General features: G+C 21.9%; 7 protein-coding genes across 7 annotated transcripts; 1 reads left to right on the plus strand and 6 right to left on the minus strand.

The window, feature by feature from the left end:
- Positions 1-800: 800 nt before the first annotated feature.
- On the minus strand, positions 801-3,152 carry PBANKA_1130800 (phosphoinositide phosphatase SAC1, putative; the record flags this gene model as incomplete). The annotated part of the gene is made up of 1 exon (XM_034565860.1): positions 801-3,152. The coding sequence occupies one exon, from the start codon at positions 3,150-3,152 to the stop codon at positions 801-803; it is 2,352 nt and encodes a 783-aa protein (XP_034422515.1).
- Positions 3,153-4,205: 1,053 nt separating this feature from the next.
- On the minus strand, positions 4,206-7,311 carry PBANKA_1130900 (large subunit rRNA methyltransferase, putative; the record flags this gene model as incomplete). The annotated part of the gene is made up of 2 exons (XM_034565861.1): positions 4,206-4,420; positions 4,590-7,311. The coding sequence occupies 2 exons, from the start codon at positions 7,309-7,311 to the stop codon at positions 4,206-4,208; spliced, it is 2,937 nt and encodes a 978-aa protein (XP_034422516.1).
- Positions 7,312-8,773: 1,462 nt separating this feature from the next.
- On the minus strand, positions 8,774-9,899 carry PBANKA_1131000 (V-type proton ATPase 21 kDa proteolipid subunit, putative; the record flags this gene model as incomplete). Its single annotated transcript, XM_034565862.1, has 5 exons — positions 8,774-8,829; positions 8,973-9,076; positions 9,211-9,391; positions 9,517-9,617; positions 9,796-9,899. The coding sequence occupies 5 exons, from the start codon at positions 9,897-9,899 to the stop codon at positions 8,774-8,776; spliced, it is 546 nt and encodes a 181-aa protein (XP_034422517.1).
- Positions 9,900-12,616: 2,717 nt separating this feature from the next.
- Positions 12,617-14,044, plus strand: PBANKA_1131100 (adenylosuccinate synthetase, putative; the record flags this gene model as incomplete). Its single annotated transcript, XM_034565864.1, has 2 exons — positions 12,617-13,697; positions 13,806-14,044. 2 exons carry the CDS (start codon positions 12,617-12,619, stop codon positions 14,042-14,044), a joined length of 1,320 nt encoding a protein of 439 aa, XP_034422518.1.
- A 514-nt stretch (positions 14,045-14,558) lies between these two features.
- On the minus strand, positions 14,559-15,647 carry PBANKA_1131200 (60S ribosomal protein L7-2, putative; the record flags this gene model as incomplete). Its single annotated transcript, XM_034565865.1, has 3 exons — positions 14,559-14,975; positions 15,163-15,357; positions 15,492-15,647. The coding sequence occupies 3 exons, from the start codon at positions 15,645-15,647 to the stop codon at positions 14,559-14,561; spliced, it is 768 nt and encodes a 255-aa protein (XP_034422519.1).
- Positions 15,648-16,576: 929 nt separating this feature from the next.
- Positions 16,577-17,710, minus strand: PBANKA_1131300 (conserved Plasmodium protein, unknown function; the record flags this gene model as incomplete). The annotated part of the gene is made up of 1 exon (XM_034565866.1): positions 16,577-17,710. The coding sequence occupies one exon, from the start codon at positions 17,708-17,710 to the stop codon at positions 16,577-16,579; it is 1,134 nt and encodes a 377-aa protein (XP_034422520.1).
- A 792-nt stretch (positions 17,711-18,502) lies between these two features.
- PBANKA_1131400 (metacaspase-1) lies at positions 18,503-20,290 on the minus strand (the record flags this gene model as incomplete). The annotated part of the gene is made up of 1 exon (XM_034565867.1): positions 18,503-20,290. One exon carries the CDS (start codon positions 20,288-20,290, stop codon positions 18,503-18,505), a length of 1,788 nt encoding a protein of 595 aa, XP_034422521.1.

Consider the following 20,290-nt stretch of genomic DNA (forward strand, 5'->3'; position numbering starts at 1 on the left):
TTTATTTTTTTTGCTCAGATTTTAGCATGCTTTCAAAAATCAACATACCACTATTTTGTGTTTCAAAGTTTTATCATCCTTATTTTTTATTTAATTGAATATACAAAATATATGAAAAAAAAAAATTACATAGTTATTAATATTATCGACATTTTTTATGTTATATAAGCATAAGAAATGGCATAAAACATTATCTTCTTTTTGTTTATTAAACTATGAATATATTTATAAATATTATTTAATGTGTATTTATAAAATAGTGAAAAATATATCCAATTTTTTTTTTTTTTTTTTCAAAATTTGTTTGGAATGCATATTAACATGTTTTATATATAATATAGTTTTAAAAAAATAGTAAAAATTTTATGTTTAAACAAATGGCACATATATCTACATGTTTTGTTTTAATAATAATATTTCAAATGTAATTCATAAATAAATCCACAATTAAAAACTATGAACTAAAAATAGGAAAAAAAACACCAAGTAAAGAAAATGCAAAGTAAACTTGTAATATTGTATTAAAATAAAATAAGAATATCCATACACATGCATATTTATATGCGTAAATCAGCATATTCACAATACGGTAATTAAATGTCCAACACAATTTGGAGCATTTCTTATGTTATCAAAAAATGCCCCGATTTTGTAAATGCTATCAAAAAATATATACATACATATGCATATAGAGCGGCATTGGGTTGTTCTCTGTATATTACACAAGTAAAGAAACAAAATTTTTTTCTGTACATTTATTATTATTATTATCATCTGGATATAATTTGTTAGTTTTATTTTTATTGTGATTCAAACCTTGGGAATGAAATAACTCGGCGCCTTTGTGTGAAAACATAAAAACAGAAAAATAAAAAAACAAAAAAAGAAGTAAAAAACAATCCTGAAACTTGAGATATTATAGATATAAGACGAATATATTGTACTTGGTTAAAAGGGAATACAAATAAATGTGGATTTTTATTTAAAATAAAAAATATATAATTAATACTTTGTGATATAGTGGAATGAGTAACACTATGTGAAAAAAAATACAATCGTCTTAAAAGATTTTGTATCGGATTAGTACATATAGAGGTTGAAAAAATAACAATAAATTCAAATATTACATTCATTATTTTATTATATTTAATTTTTTTATTAAATAAATTTTGAAAATTTATATTTTCATTTGTTATTATATTTATACAATCATTATTATATCCATCTCTAAAATTATTGTTAATATATCTTGATATAGTATGGTATAAATCTTGAAAAAGTCCAGATATAGTTCTTTTCCCATTTTGAGTTATATCATTTTTTAATGCACCAGAGCCACTATATATTATACTTATAGCATTTGCATTATTTATCCAATTTTTTCTATACAACATTTCATGATATTGATTTTTAAAAAAATAAAAAGGGAAATTATTTTTTTGTGCTATATTTATATTTATATTTTTTAATTGTAAAAATAAAACACATTTTGACAAAAAGCTTTGAAAAACATTTGTTCTATCTAAACAATCAATACAATTAACTCGAAATACTCCATTTTGAAAATTGTTAACTTTAATTGATGACCATGATTTATAAAATTTTCCATGTCCTAAATTATATTTTTTATCATTAGGAATAGTAATAAAAAAATACGAGTAATTTTTCAAATCATTAATTATAGATTTTAACGAACTTTGAAATTTTTCAAAATTAAAATTTTTAAGTTCACTATTAAAATCAAACCAAATATAACTATGATCGACATTGCATTCTTTTAAACATCTTTCAAAATGTTCCCCTAAATATTTTTCTTTAAATTTTTTATTTATTAAATTTGTAATATGTATTTTACCATATCGTTTTTTTAATTTTTCCATATGCAAATTTATCGTTTTTATATTTTTATTCATATCAAAGCATATGTTTATTTTGGGCCTTAAATTTAATGCTGGTTCTTGAGACCATAAAACTGGTATAGATCCTCTTATTATAATATAACTAAAAATATTTGTTTCTTTTATATCTTTAGAAATTACTATTTGTTCTGTTTCAACAAAATTTGCTACTTCCCCTTTTTCGTTCCCCCCTCGACACCAAAATCGCACTCCACCTCTATTCTTATTTTTTCGGGATATTAAAAAGATGTGGATTTTATTTACATCATCCTCACATTTTGTATCGTCTTTTTTTTTAATTTCCAAAGCAATCGAATTGACATACCCATGTATCGGAAATATAACAAAAGCATATCCATTGGCTTTTATAAAGCTATCTATGATTTTCCAGTTCCATGCATATTCTGGATTTATTTCATCAAAACGAACTTTTTCAAAAACTAAAACATCCTTAATACCTTTATCATTATTCATATAACTCTTAACCATATTTTTCATTTTTGCATCAATGTTATTTCCTTTTTTCGATTCATTTATATAATTTGTTTGTAAAGATACTGTTAAATTATAGTAATAGGAAAAATAAAATGGTCCTTTGTTAAAAGCACTGAAAAAATAATTCAAGGTATCTAAAATCCCTCTTTTTAAATTACTATTTTTAAATTTATGTATATAAGATTCATTGCTATATCCTGAAACATGATTGTTCAAAAATATAGCATTTTGATCAAATTTATTATTAAAGGAATGACCTCTATTTAATTCATTCTTGTTATTTCTTCTTTTATAAAAACCGTTATAGCTACTACTACACTTTATTCCCTTAAGGTTTTCGCACACTCTAGTCAATTTCCCACTATTCCACAAACGACAAATCTCATATTCATAATCTCCACATTCATTTTTGCTTATTTCTTCATCATTTAGTTGGATAAATGATATTTTTTTAATCCTATAAATTGCATGGTTAAATAAATAGGATACTATTTCAGCATCTGAAACTATTACTAAAAAATTTATATTATCAGCCTTAATTATCCCTAAACATCCAAAAAACCAAAATCTATTATTTTCTTCATATTCATCAATAACATTTTTATCAATATATTCCTTTTCTTTCGTTAAACTTAACTCTTCAGAATATGTTATTTTTAATGTCGATTTTACATAACTTTCAACATTAATAACTGATACATGACTTTTATGAAATTCTAAATAATACTTTTTTTTGGGTATGATACAAGCACTATTCATTTTGATCTAGAGTATTCGAAGTTTATCACTGTGATACAATTTTCTACTTTTATATTTTTTTTTTGAAAAATTAACATAATTATATTGTGAAGAGGAAACAAATAAAACAACTTGTATGTATATACATGCTTTTTTAATACTATTAACATAGCATTATCAAAAAATCTAGCTTTTTCTTGTATTATATTGTTACTATTTGGAGAGCATAAATATATAGATATAACTAAAGTTTTAATTCGCTCTTTGTTCAAATTTTTTTTTTTTTTATTTATGCATAAACGTGCGTAGGCTTTTTATTCTCTTTTTTTTTTGAATATGTAATTTGTATATATTTAACAATTAGCGTTTAAATAATGTAAAATGCTAGCCAACTTTTTTTTAATCGCCATTTTATATAAAACATTAAAATAGTCGTCTGCTTTGTTCATTCTTTTTTCTTCTATATTTATTTTATTATTATATTTGTTTTTTTTGTTTTTTTTTTGTTTTTTTTTTTCGATGTGCATTTATTTATATTTTTATTTATGATAAATTTATTTTACATGTTAAATATGTTGTATGTTCAATAAATGTGCATTTCTCATATAATATTTGATCATGTATATATCTTTTTTACTTAAATAAATATATAATATTATCATATTTACGTGGATAACAAGCATAGTTATATATTTCTCTTTTTTGATATAATTTTATATTTGCAAATACAACAAATATATAGCCAATATGTTTCTTTAACCTTAACAAGCAATATTTTCTTTAACCTTAACAAGAGCATTTCCTCTTTTTACATTAACAAATAATATATTTTATTCTTTTGAATTGTTAATATAAATTTTATTTAAAAAAATTATAAATAAAATTATGAACAGAAATGTATATTTGTCAAAAAAAAGTGATATAGGAAAATTACTATACATAAAAGTTAGTTTTATTATGTTTGTGAAAAATTGGCTATAGAATAAATGAAAATATTGATGATAAAATAAATCCAATAGGTTATACACAAAAATATAAAATTTACACAATGTAATAATTCAAAAACAAAGCATTTTAAAAATTTTTTTTAAATTTAAATGGTCTTGATTTTGAGTATTTAACTCTTGATATATTTTTTTTCTTTTTTTCGATCCGCTTTTTAGCTTTCTTATCCTTTTTAAGTCTCTTATCAACAAACTTAACCATCGTTTTTCCGCCCTTTTTGTTTTTCTTTGCCATCTTAGATCCTTTTCCAGTGCACACAACATATGATTTTTCTCGTTTTTTTTCTAAAAATTAACAAAAGTGAAAAACGTACATATATATTTAAATGTGAAAATTTGAAGAAGCACGCACATATGGGTAAATAAAATATGAACATGTGCACACACAAAAAAAAATGAATTGAGGGCAACAAATGTACTATATATTTTATTATTTCAAAATTGGTTAGTTTACCCGATTTGTTCTTTTTCAATACATTTGCTATAGCTCTTTGTTTTAAGAAAGGGTCATCTTCATCTTTTTCAATTTTTCCAATTTTTGCCTCTAATTTTTTCATTTTTGTAATTTCTCGCTTTTTGTTTCTCATTTTAGCTTCAATTACCTTTTTAATAGGCATTTTTGTTATTCTATTAATTTTATTTTTATATTGATCTAGTACAGTTTTATCTATTGGTATAACAGGTTTTCTATATTTTTTTTCGTCTTCGACAAACCAATCAGGTAATGTATTTTCATCTTCAAGATAAGAGTGCCTATTAAAAGAATCATCAATTAGATCCATTCTACTTTTTTTATGAATTAATTTTTCGCCTACATATTTTATAAATGCTAATTCATCGTCATCTTTAATTAAATTTGAAAAATATTCATTAACATTCTCAGAATTGTTTGTGTCTGTTTTTACTATAGAAAAAGATGCATTTTTTATCTTTGTTTCGTTGTTTCCGTATTTTTCCCTTAATTTTTTGTTTTTCTCTTTTTTGGCTAATTTTGCAGGTAAAGGTATTTTTGGGAGGCTTTTTGCATTTATTTCTTTTATATCGTTTTCGCTGTTTTCATCTTCACCTTCTTCATCATTATTTAACTGGTTAAATATATTAGAGAATATTTTTTGATCAAAAAATCTACTTGTACCAGTTTGTGATTCATCTTCTGGTTCCCTCTCTTTAAGATTCTTTCTTATCATTATTATTTTATCAACTATTTTTTTAATATGTTTATTTTGGTTTAATACATCTTCATATTTATTATTTTGAATATCTTGATCTGTCTCTACATTATCATTTCCTTTCATGTTGTCTTCATCAAATGAGTCGCTTGCATTACTTTCAGTAGCTTCATCATCGCTAAGATATTCATTTAATTTTTTTTTCATCATTAATTCTTCATTTTTAAGTTCCATAATTTTTTGGATTTTCATCAATTCTTCATTTTTATAATCCATTGCTCTTTTCCTTCTTGTTGATTTTTCATCTTTATTTTCATTTTTTTTTTTATTTTCTTTAATTTTTTGTTGTTTATAATCTAAGTCAACTAAATATTCTAGTCTTTCTAATTCGTCATTGTCATTATTTTGGTCTTCAAAATTTTCACGATTTTCTTCATCGCTAGCTGAAAAATCATCTTCACTAATATGAAGGTTATTATTATTTTTGTTATTATTTAGTATATTTAGATGATCTTTAAAATTTTGTTTGTTCAATAAATTTAACATATCTTTGTTAAAATGTATATCATTTTCATCATAATCTATTTTAAGAGGTTTATTTATTTTTTTTTTTTCAAGCTCTTTTTTTAATTTTTTTTCTTTTTTTTTTTTTTCTTTTTTTTCTTTTTTTTCAATGTATTTCGAAAATTCATTTATGCTTTCATTTTCTGACCCTTCATTTGATGAATTACTCAATTCCTCTAAATTGTCTTCACAAACTGTCGATTTTGTGTTAATTGTTTCTGCATTTATTGGGTTCTCTTCTTTACTAATTTCAAAAGTAGTTTGATTTGTATTTTCGTCATCGTTGTTTACGAGTTGTTTTGTTTTTTCTTCATTACTTGTTAACATTTTCATGACAGATTTTTTAATTTTATATCTCCATTTTATCAAATTAAAAAGATCTGATTTTCCCAAAACTTTAAGATCTTTACAAAGATTAAAAATTTCATTATTAGTGGATTTATTTGTATAGATAGCTTCATAAGTATTTTTTATTAATAAGTCTAACGATTTTTCATAATTTTTATCAAAAATAAATTTATTACTTTTTATTAATAAATCAACATAATTGTCGCTATTTATAAAATCAGATATATCTGCTGTTCTATAATCATCTCCTTCTTCATATCCTTGTCTATTTTTTTTCTTTTTTTCTTTTAAAATTGTATTTAATCCTTTTTTTTTTTTTGTTTTATGTTTAGAAGTATTATTATCAGTATCATTTCCACTAATATCATTTTCGGAATCTTCTTCTGTTTCGTTTTTTGAATGAATATTAGATAATTTATTTTCATCTTTTCTAAATTGATTACTAAATATATATGTAAAATCAAAATATTTTTTATCAATTTTATTTCCTAAAAAGTTAAGACCTATTAAATATATTTCAGACGATATTTCTCTGCTGCTTCTTGGTTTTATATGTTTAACTTCTCCAAATAATTTTTCTAAAACCCAAATCAAAGATACATATTCTTCATTTCTAAATACTTTAGTAATAAATATACCTCCTTTTGTTAAAAATTTATAAGCCAATTTAATGCTACTAAGTACTAAAATATTTTGATTAAAACTATCATATGAATATGTTGTACCAACATTTGGGGCCCCATCATTTAATATAACATCTGCTTTTTCGTATTTTATTATATCTTTAATTTTTTTTATGCATTCAGCTGAAGTTATATCACTTTTTATAGTAATTACATTATTATCAATTTTACGAATAGGTACTAAATCGACACCTATTATTGTGCTATTTTTATTCATATTTTTATAAGCTACTTGTAACCACCCTCCTGGGGCTGCACATAAATCTATTAATATATTTGCATTTTTAAATATATTATATTTCCTAGCAATTTGGATTAATTTAAATGCTGATCTAGCTCTATATCCTGCCGATTTGGCAAGCTTATAATATTTATCTATTCTTTCTTTTCCAACTTTTTTTTTTTTCCCCATTTTTTTATTCTGATTCCAATAATTAAAAATTTGTCAACTTATTTTAAATTAATATATGACTCTGTCCAAACCACTGTATACCTTTGCGTGAAAATTGCTCAAACTTGTGCTCAAATTTTATGGGTTTATCAAACTCTCTAAACGTTTAGGAAACTCATTCTTTTGGAGCCAAAATATGTTATACTAATCTGGCAGATGCATCCATACATACAATATGTATATACTTGCAATATATTTTTTTTTTATTTATCTACCCGCTTAATTGACTTTGTCACTATAAATAGAGTAGCATGTATATGAGATGCATAAAATTTGAGAAAATCATAAATTCGAAAAATCTCAATTATTATAAAACATTTAACTAGGTTTTTGGGCAATGACCGATTTTATCTTTTTTTCACATAACAATTTAGTAAAAAGGGGAAAAAATATAAACAAATGTAAAAAAATATAAACAAATGTAAAAAAATGTAAACAAATATAAAAAAATGTAAACAAATATAAACAAATATAAAAAAATTAAAAAAGTATATATGCCATCCTAATCATATTTGTTTGTCCCTTACATGATGATATAATTTAATAAATTATGATAAAATAAAATAAATTCCAATTAAAAAAACATTTTTTATTTTATAGAAAACAGTGAATTTTTTTTTTCCAAACGAAATACGTAGAACAATCGTTTTTTTTTTTTTTTTTTTTTTTAATATGTATATATTCTGATTTGCGATATTTTATAAATTTTTGTGAATATTTATTCACGGTTTTTAATTAATTTTTTTTTAAATTATACAGAAACCGAATTTTACAATTTTGTTCGTGGCATACAATTTGTTTGTATTTTGATATGCCCTTAATTATATTTTAAAAAAATGTTTTATTTTTCTTTTTTACTTTTTTAATTGCCAATTTGCGATATGATAAAAGAGAAAAAGGCTTTTTAAAGATCAAGACTTGGCAACTAATTTTTTATGGTATTAAAGGATGGTAGATTGTTCTAAAGCTTTTAAATAATTTTTTTTTATGCCCCAAATAGTGTATATATAATACATCGTTGTATTTGATGATAAATCTGTTTTTTTTATAAATATTTATTTTAAGATTATGAGGAAATATATCAAGTTTTATTTTGTAAAAATAAAATATTAATTTAATTGGAAAGGAAAAAATTATAATAAAAACAGGTGTAATAAAATGCGAGCCAAGAATTAAGCATATAAATATGTAAACGCAGATTAGTATATTTTTTTATATGCAATTAATGCACATGGCATTTGCAAATAGTTATGTATACAAAAAAAGGAAATAAGAAAAAAGATAGGAAAAAAATAGGGAAAGAAAAGGGCATAATATTTTCATACATTGCTTATAGTTAATACATATACAAAAACAATTTAAAATTATATAATGGTTGAGAAGGTATAAAGAAATATATTCGGACTGTTTTTTATATTTTTGTTTATGTCATTTGTATATCTCCAATAGATACTATTGCCACAATTAAACCGTATAATCCTAGGAGAAAAAAAAAAAAAAAAAAAAAAAAAAAAAAATGTATATATGGTAAATGGTAATGTTATTTTTTTTTGTCACATGATATATTTTATTATTATGTTTTATATAAGCATATATTTATTTAAAAATATAAATATAATTACCTATAACACTTGCGCATATTTCAATCATCAGCATCCTTACAAAAAGATCTGAACTATGAGCATCTCCTAATGCACACGAACTACCTGTAATTCCAACAGCAACTCTGAAAAAAAAAAAAAAGAGAGAATAATGTGAGTATATGGGAAATGTATAGACTCTTCTTCCTATTTGTGAAGAAATAACTTTTGTTTGTTCATTAATTTTTTCGATTTTTTTCGAATATGTATATGCACATACCCAGAGACAAGGTTGGATAAACCAGCAGTTAGTCCACTTGCAAATAATGCCCATCCACCCCGTATGGTATTCATAATTAATGGGTCTGTTTGGGATGTTAAAACAAGTGGGGAATGTACTTCAGTTTTTAACCCACTAAATTTAATTTGCAAAAAAACTGCAGTAATTACTCCATACATACCTAAAGAATATATCAAATGCCCAAATATATAGAATAAATATAAATAATTTTATAAAAAAACTAAAATATTACACTTTGTTTTATAAATACATATATTATATTTTTTTTTTTGAAATATTTATTACCTAACGCTTCACAAAAAATAATAGAAATTAAATTTTTTGAAATAATACGTGGAGCTTTTACTGAGGCTCCAACTATACTAGTACCACATATAAATATTCCCCTGAATTAATACAAAAAATTGGAGATTATATATGTGTGTGCAAATATTTTATTATTTTTAATTATAAAAATGTAGGATGTATTTAGTAAAAAAAAAAATAGCTTCTTTGTATATGAATATACATTGTAAATATAGAGAAATATATTTAATTTGTATATTGTGTTGTTATAATATTTACCATGCTGCGCCAATAATAGAAAGGAATAAAGATAATGCAATTCCTAACAACGCCCAGTTATATGGCGATATACCTCGAATTATTTCAAACCATGAATTATACATTATTTATTTATATTGTCTTTTTTTTCTTTTTTTTTTTATAAATATCAGTATGTTTTATTTAATTTTCTATGTTTCCTTTCTCAAATAATTAAATTGGGTGCTTATATGGACATACTTTAATTCTTCCTTTTCTGAAAGAAAATTGTTTATACTTAAAGTTGTGTATATTTTTTGGCTTTCAAGTTAAATTTAAGAAAAATATATATTTTTATCAGTTATTTTTTTTTTTTTTTTTGTCAAAAAAATTATAAATATAACGTTTGTTTCTTATGCTTTGTCAAACTGGTTTTAATACATATATCGAATTATTTTATATTTCAAAATGTATTCTTAAGAAATAATAATAATAATAATAATAATAATGGATATTGTAAAGTTTCTACACAATGATTGTTTTGGCTTGAAAATTTTATAACTATGTTTTTATTTTTCGTCGTTTTGCTGTTTTGTGCTTTTTCTTATTTTTTATTTACGGTTTTTACATAGGAAAATAGGCCTTAATAAATTTAAAAAAAAAACTATAAATACTGTATACATAAAAAAAGGAATAATATTTTTAATTTATTCAAAAATGTAATTTTGAAATTTTTTGCTTTAAAAAATAAGTAAATATACAGTAAATAATATCCAATTTGCTATAATTACTTATTATATTCATATCATTTTTTTTTCTTTATAATACCTTATTTCGTTTCAAAATATATTTAATATTATATAATACAAGAAATTTTCCATTTTATATATATAAATGAATATTTATAAATAATGAATTTTATATACTGCATATATGCCTTAATTTTATATATATATATTCTCATTTTTTTCTTTTTAATTATATATTATATAATATACTTTGCATATATTGTGTATTTTTTGTGTTTGGTTTGCTTATATATTTTTTTCATATATTTTAAAAAATATATAACAAATTCAAAACCGAAAAAAAGAAAATCGCATATTTCTTATAAGAGAAAAGGAAATTACTAATAAGTGTGCAAATTATGATATATATATGTTTATATTATATATATGTATAATGTTACCATTTAAGATATATTACAAAAAATGAAGGAAAAAAAATATATCATTTGCGTATATTAATAGAATGTGAAGAAAATAAAAATGTAACTTTCATATGTAAAACCTGTAAGCTTCATAAAAATTGTAAATCGTATTATAAAAGGGCATTGATCGTTTATGTGAAAAAATAAAAAGTGTATATCTATATTTAGCAAAAACATGTATAATATAATATTATATATAATAGTATTTATATACCAGCACTTATGGTATATTGAATAAAAGAAAAGAGAAAAATAAATATATTAAAAATTTATTTTGTATTTAAAACAGATGATTATCAATGGGAAAGTGAGTTTTGTTGTAATTATTTATCATGCTATTATATAGTAGTTTGCAAAATTAGTAATAAATTTTATTTTGTCCTTTTTGATTTAGGGAAAACAATTCCATGTGTTTGGAAATATCACACTTTTTATCATGTAGATATATATAAGCTAATTCTTAAATGTGTGAAAAAAAAAATTTGTGAATTAGTTTCAAAAATGTTCGATAAAATATAATGGAATTCCGTTGTAACTTTTAATATGCATCACAAACGTTTTCTATATTTTGTTAAACACAATATATTTTCTATATTACAAAATGTATTAAAACGATAAAGCAATATTTAAAGGAATCTTAGAAAAAAAATCATAATTTTCCTTAACTTATACCCTCTTTTTTTTATCCTTTACAAATAATGTTTATAAAATATTTTATTATACTTTGATTTTTTTTTACGATATTTCAAAGGATAAATTAAAAAAAAAAAAGTTTGTCCCATTCTAATGCCAGTAAAAAAAAGTTAATCATTGTGTTTTAAAATTTAAGGATTAAAAAACAAAAAAAAATGTATTTCTACAATATTTTTGTTTTTCTTGTGTTTGACCTTAAAAATAATTAATTTATTTGTTTAATTATTTTTATCTTTTATTAAATATTTACTCATGTATTTCCTCACACTGTAATAATATATAAATTGTTTTCATATATTTTCCAATGGTCCCATAATTATAGTTCTATTTTTTATCACTTTGGCTGTTCGTTACACTAACTATATTCTATATTGTATTTCTCCGTTATTTTTAAATAATTATTTTACAATTTTTATTCATTTCTTTTAAGCAATTTCAATTTTATAATTTTTTATTGCGTGTTCCTTTTTGATGATTCGAAAACAGTATCAATATAAAAAAAACGAAAGTATGATATTTGTAAAAAAGTAGAAAATATCATTATTTCTCCAATAATTTTACTAGCATTCAATCCATACTAACTATTTTCATAAGCATTTTTTAACATGAACAGTGCATGTATAAATATATATATTTTTTATTTTATTTTATTTTATTTTATTTATTTATTATTATTTTTTTATTATAGTTTTATCGTTAAATCACAAACTGAGAGTAATGTGACATATATATGATTATTCATAAAATCCCATTTTTCTTCGATAAATATATGTATGTTTTTTTTACTCAAGGATATAAAAGTATATTTTAAAAATAATAACACAATTTAAAAAAAACAAATAGCTATATTTTTTTTTTTTTTGAAAAATAAAGTACCGCCTGAATAAAACATATATAATATATAGTTTCAGTAATTATAAATACAAGCTACTTGTATGTATCAATCGTGTCTTTACAAAAATGAACATTTTTGAACATAGTATAAAAAATGTTGACAAGGGAAATGTAGTGGCTATAGTGGGCACACAGTGGGGTGATGAAGGAAAAGGAAAAATAATTGATATATTATCAAAATATTCAGATATAACATGTCGATTTAATGGTGGAGGTAACGCAGGCCACACAATATGTGTTGGGGATAAAAAGCATGCTTTACATTTATTACCATGTGGGGTTTTATATGAAAATAATATAAATATATTAGGTAATTGTATGGTAATACATTTAAAAACATTAATGAAAGAAATAAATAATTTAGGTAATAATATACTTGATAGAATATATATTTCTGAGAAGGCACATATATTATTTGATATACATCAAGAAATTGATGCAATACAAGAAATTCGAAAGTCAAAAGATGGAAATGCAATTGGCACAACAAAAAAAGGTATAGGCCCTTGTTATTCAACCAAAGCATCAAGAATTGGTATAAGAATGGGATCATTAAGAAATTTTGAAAATTTTAAAAAATTATATATAAAATTAATTGATAATTTAATGGATTTATATAATATTAAAGATTATAATAAAGAAGAAGAATTAAATGAGTTTTACACATATCATCTAATATTTAAAGATAAAATTATAAATATTATATCATATATAAATAAAAGTATAGACTCAAAAAAATATATTTTAATAGAAGGTGCTAATGCAGCAATGTTAGATATTGATCTCGGTACTTATCCATTTGTAACTAGTAGTAGCACAACGCTTGGTGGAATTTTTTCAGGTTTAGGAATACATCACAAAAAGTTAAATTTAGTAGTAGGTGTTGTTAAAAGTTACTTAACAAGAGTTGGGTCAGGACCCTTTCTAACTGAGCAATGCAACGAAATAGGGGAATATTTAACAAAAAAGGGTTTTGAATATGGCACTACAACTAAACGCCCTAGACGATGTGGATGGTTAGATTTACCTATGATTTTTTATGTTAAATATATAAATTGTATTGACATTATTAATCTTACAAAATTAGATGTTTTATCTGGATTGAAAGAAATATATATATGTATTGATTATAAAAATAAAACTACAGGTTAGTGTCCATTCAGCCTATTATATTTTTTGAGACATTTTATTGCACACATTTCCATAAATTATTTGCATCGACATACATATATATTTTTTTCTTTTTTTTTTATAGGCGAACTACTCGAAAGGGGAAACTATCCCTTAGAATATGAACAACTAAGAGAATATGAACCAGTATATGAAAAATTCGAAGGATGGGATGAAGATATAACTAATTGTATTGAATTTTATGAATTACCAGAAAATGCTAAAAAATATGTTTTGGCTATCGAAAGTTATATAAAGACACCAATTGTATGGATTGGGGTAGGGCCAACTAGAAATAATACAATTACTAGAAAATTCGATTAAGGAAATAAAAAGTGTATTATGATTTTGTAGATAGTAAGAATTATGTTATCATATGGTAAGCTCAGCGAGCTTTATTTGTTTTTTGTTTTTTTTCCCATCCCCAAATATATATGAACAGTCATAATTATAATCAAACAAAGAATATATATAGCTTCTCAAACATATTAATAATTTATTAAAATATACCGCTTTAGTTTGTGTTTGTAAATTATTAAAATCGTTATAATATTTTATTTGGAAATAATTTTTCATTTTATTTTCAATATTAGGAAATGGTGAGTATATGTACTCATTTATTTGTAATTTAGTATGAACTTTTGTATTCATATTTTTTAAAAATAAATTGTATAATTATTTCAAGAGCCGTTTACGAAAAAATAACACAAAACAATTAAAAAAAAATAATTTAACAAACACAAATAAAATATAAAATAATGCAATATTATGAACAGTTAAGAAATAATGTTTATATAAATTGTGTTAATACATTTTTTTTATTTTGTTTGAGTCTTATTTATATAATTTTTTCTAGGACATCATTTATTTCATCCCTCATAAAACCAACAAGCTCATTCTTGAATTGCAAAAAGTCGAATGTTGTTGAATTTTTTAAAAAAGAAAAGTCAAATGGAATAATATATTCTTTCATTATCATGTTTGCATTCTTTTTACATTCAAAAATATATTCACAAAATAGAGGAAATGAATTTACACCTTCACTGCCAAATAGTTTTTCAATTATTTTATTTGAATCACATCGCTTTATTTCTTCATTATCTTTTAAATATAGTTTTTTTTCTAATAAATTATAACAATTATATTTTTTTAAATAACCATAACATATATAAGGTTTTACAAGAAATAGTTTTTCCATATTCTCTTTTGTATTTACTAATAATATTCCTTTAAATGTTTCTTGTAAATTTAGTTCCTACAAAATAAGGATCAAAAAAAAATAAATATAAAAATAAAAATAAAAAATGTTGGATAAACGTGAAAATATGCAAACTAATCATATATATATATAATGTGTGCAACAAGGTTTTTTCACTTTTTAAAAATGATATAATGCTTAGTAAGAAATTATTATTTTTTTTTTTTTTTTATATGATATGTACCTGAAGAATTTCTTTTGACTTCGGATTAATACAATCGACATTATTTTTCATTGCAAAGATACAATGTATATTATCACCAAATCTTTCATTCTCCAGTTGTTTTTTTAAATTTAAATATTCATTTTCCTGTTTTTGTAACTTTTTTTCATATTCTTTTTTTTTGTATGCTGTATTGAATTTTTTTTTTTTTTGTGTCTGTTAAGGAATAAAATATAAGAATATTTGAAAAAATTATTATTCCTTATAATAAATAATATAGAACAATAGTTTTATAATCATGTAAGAAATTGTATATTATTTTGTAAAGTTGTCAAATTTGTTATTCTTACCTTTTTGGGAGTTTGATCTTTTTCCGATTTTTGTATTAAGATTTTTTTTTCTCCCTTAAATTGTACTTTCTTAACTCTTTTAAATTTTACATGTTTTTTTTTCTGATTTCCAAATTTATTATTTATAGCTTTCTTATTCTGTTTACCTTTATGCATTTTGTTAATTCTATTGTTTATATTATTTCTATATATTTTATATTCTTAATATTCTGCCCTGATATTATTATTATTATTATTATTATTTTTATTTTTTTTTTTATTGTTATAAATATATTTTTTATTTACTCAAAAATTATAAAATTCAAAGTTTGTAATCGTTTCATGTGGTTATAGCAACATCAAAAAAATGCGCTTAAAAATAAAAGCAATGAAAAAAAAATTAGCAAAAAAATTAACAAAATTAACGAAATTAACGAAAAAAATGGTTGAAAAAAATATTTAACAAAATAACTAGAAGTTTAATGATATAAAAATCCAAAATATTAAAAAAATTAAATTTCTTTAAAAATTATAATAATATTAAAAAAAAAAAAATTCTATATATTTGTATGCTTAAAATGGCGATGTTTCATAAGTTTTCCATATTTTAAGAAATTGGTTAGGGGATAAATATTTGCTTATATATTATTTAATATACATATATCATGATTTTAAACCCAATAGCTTTATATATTAGTTTTATTTTGAAAAAGTAAACTCCTAAATATAAATGAAATAGTGCATTTTATTAGTGTGTTAATTACACAATATCTACATATTCAGATTGTGTAAAACGGTTCCCAATTGTAAAATAGTATGATTATTTGTGCAGTTACATATATATTATTGCTATTTCCAATTTATTTATCACAAAAGCAAAACAGTAAACAATTCGTTGCATAAATAGTGATTTCCTTCTATATGGGTTGAAAGTATATTTGTTGACAAGGCGATATTTGTTATTAATTTTAATCTGTATATGTATATCTATCGATTTTTATACAAAATATAGTAACTAATATATGTAATTTCTCTAAATGGTTGATTAAAAATTAAGAGTTAATCCGATATATTATGATGAATTAGTATAATTTTTTTTTTTTTTTTTAATTTTTTTTCAAGCCATATAGTTCTACAAACTTAAGATTGCAAGTTTTGTCGATTTCATTTTCTATAAATTTATTTGGATTTTTTCCTCGAATGTCAATAAAATGTTTTGTTTTGTTTGCTTTAGCATTATTGGGTTTAATAGCTTGCGCTTTAGTCTTTTGATTGATACTGTTTATAATTTTGTAAATCATATTTTGAGATGGATTTGCAATTTTTTTACAATTTATATGTTCATATTTATTGCTATCATAGCTATAGTTACTACTAATACTATAATTTTCTTTAACATTTTTAGCTAGCTGTTTTTTATTCTGTATATTATTTTGGATACCATTTTGTATGCTACTTTCACTATGTTCAGACAATTTAGCATCCATATTTGTTTTTTCCATTTTATTTGATATTTTATCGCGATGAATACATATCCTTGGTATTTTATAAAATTTTTGACTTTTTATTTCTTTTAATATAATTTTATTTTTTGAAGGTTTTGTATTGGTAGCTATATGACATTGATTAGTTCTATAAGCCACATCCTGTGCTGGTTTCGATTTTAAACGTAATGGTGTGTCACTTTTAAAATAATCATTTGTATGAAATAAAGAAAGAAGATATTGCTCAAGAAGATTTTGTTTACATTCTAAAGGTGAATTAACATATTTTTTATACACTTGTAACATTTTATAAATAGAAATATTTTCTAAAATTAATATTCGTTTTGTTTTCATAAATTTATATAAAGAGTAATATATAATTTGTAATGTGTAAATCATTTTAAATCCTTTTGTTTTTCCAATTAATTCAATTTTTCCATCAATTTTAATTTCCTTTTCAACATTATTTATATTTATATAATTATAAGCAATTTTTTTTTTTTTTTTAAAATAGCTATTTGCCCATATTTGAATAATCAAATTTTCTATATAATCTCCTGACTTGTAAGGTAAAAAAAATTCACAAAAATAGCTTATTTCGTCTGATCCGCATTTAAAATAATTCTTGTATTTTATATTTTTCCAATAAAATTTTATATACGGTTTTCCATATAGACATAAATTATCTTTGCTTGTATTATATACATCATGTACTATTAAATGTAACATCAGCATATCTGGCCACTCTACTTCCATTTTTGTTGATTTTCTTGACAATTCAGTTATATAAGCCAAAAAATTTAAGAAAATAAAAAGGAAAATTAGCATATATTATATGTATGTTTTCGAAAAATGACCAGGCTCAATAATTGAACAAAGATATAAACCTTACTTTTTGGTATAAATATATTTTAAATATATTATTTATGAGAAAAGACAAAAAAAATAAATGTAATTTTAATTTTTCAAATAATGCCTTTTAAAGTTATTCAAAAGAAAGTATATAAGTGAAACATATCCAACATATATAGACACATTTTTTAAAAAATTAAAAGTAAAAAAATTGGATTTTCGAAAATATTTCAAAAGCATGGTTAGCTGATGTTTGATCGATAATTTTTTTATATATTTAGAGAAAAAAATTATTTTTGTTTTTTTTTAATTGAAAAAGTGTCATATGCTATTTAGCAAATGAAATGAGAATAAAAGTGGTGAAATAAAAAAATGAATTATGCAAATGGTACAATTTAAGGATGCTATATTATGAGAAGAAAATAAATTCGACAAATTATAAAATAAAAATATAATGGGACTATAAAAATTTGTAAAAGAACAAAACAATTGCAAAAAAAACAAAATTATATGCAGAGTGTTGTATAGAATAGCGCATGCTGTGTGTCTAATTAATGTTTTTACATTTTATATTTTATTTTACTTTGTTTTTCTTTTAATTTCACATATTTATGAAAAATTTTCATAAAACGTGAATGTTTTTAATTTTTTTGGGGTGTTGTTTTTTTTGGTTATTTTTTTGATTATTTTTTGGTATTATTTTTTTTTGTTTTTTTTCCATTTTATTATATTTTTTTGTTGACCCAACTCCGAATTTGAATTTTTAAGAATATGGTTAAAATCGAATTTTCTATCTATGTTAAATTTTTGTGAAGACATTAAAAATATTTTTTTTTTTTTTTTTTTATTATACAAATTTATATATGAATGGATAGACTGAATCATATAATGATAAGTAAGTGCTTCGATATTATTTGTAATTAGTACATGTTCTAACAAATTTATTTCTGTTGGAAATTCGTTAATTTTTGAATAGCTGAACTGTGTAACATCGGCAAGAACATGAAATGGATTATATGTTTCTTTCCATTTTTCCTTTTTTAATTTATATTTATATCCTAAATTTAATATTCCTTCTGAGTTAGGACAATCTATAAATGATACTAATTTAACTCCATCTTTTAATGGCTGTATTAAATATTTATGTAAATCGTTATCAATTATTTCTCCTTCTGTTTTAAAATCACAAGGTACTATTGTTTGATTATATCCACCTTTTTCTATACATGTATAATCATATTTTTTATAACTATGGCCTGAATAAAAAAAAAAAAATATATCCCCAGGATTATTATCTTGAACTAGCCATTCTAATGCTGATAATATATTTCTTTTTGTTGGTCTATAATTTGGATTTGTTTGATTATCTATTAGTTTTAATATATTCATCGATGAATCATAAAAATTATATTTTTTTATTAACAGCTCGTTTGTTATTATTGCATCATTAATACTCCCCTTTAACTCATTTTGTGTACCACAATAATCTATTCCAATTAACAAAGCTTTTTTTTTATTTCCACAAGAAAAATATAACATTTTTTCTGAGTTTGGAGATGGCATATAATTTCTTGAATAATGGAAAATTTTATCATTATCAGAATTTGAAAAAGGCACATTATTTTTTGGACTATTATTAATATTATGATCAAAATTTGAGTAAGCATTATTACTACCACTATTATTATTACTACTATAGTGTGCACCATTTGGTGTGTCATAAACGTTTTTTATATTATTATTGTATGCATAATTATTTAAATAAGTAGGAAATAAAGTATCCTTTGTTTTATTTATATAATTAGAACTATTTTCGCCTGCGCCTTTATATATATAGTGACTCACATATTCTGGTGTCGAACTTGGAATATAACTGTTTTCAATTTCTTCGCCACTTTTATATATGGAAATATTTTCCTTTGGTTTCTGTAAAGTTTCATTATAATTTTGACTATTTTTGTAATTTCCTATATTTGTAATTCCATCAATTGTATTTAAATTAATTAATTGTTTTATAATTGATGCTTCATCTTCATTTTTCCAAACAGCATTTATTATTTCCTGATCTTGAAATGTGGGTAACAATTCTTTAATATTAAAAAATAATATATCTTTTTGATTTCTAACAATATTAATTGATAATCCTAAGGTACATTTTTTTAAAACCTCAATAAAAGTTATATTTTCTTTTATTATTTGTCCTATTTTTATACTATTTAATGTGAAAAATGTATAGGCACATTGTTTATTTAATAAGTTACTTTCCCATATTTCGACATAAATAATTTGGTCTTTTTGATCATATATATTTGTAATTGGTATTAAAAAAGTTTCGTTAAATATATAGCATCCTCCATCTTTTGTCTGACTTTTATATTTTTTATCATCCCAATATATTTTTACATAATGTGAATTTCTTTCCAAATTATTTACAAATTTCAATTCATGTACTTTAACATAAATTTTGTCCATTTGCAAAGACAT

This window comes from Plasmodium berghei, assembly GCF_900002375.2.
Source record: "Plasmodium berghei ANKA genome assembly, chromosome: 11".
NCBI lineage: Eukaryota > Apicomplexa > Aconoidasida > Haemosporida > Plasmodiidae > Plasmodium > Plasmodium berghei.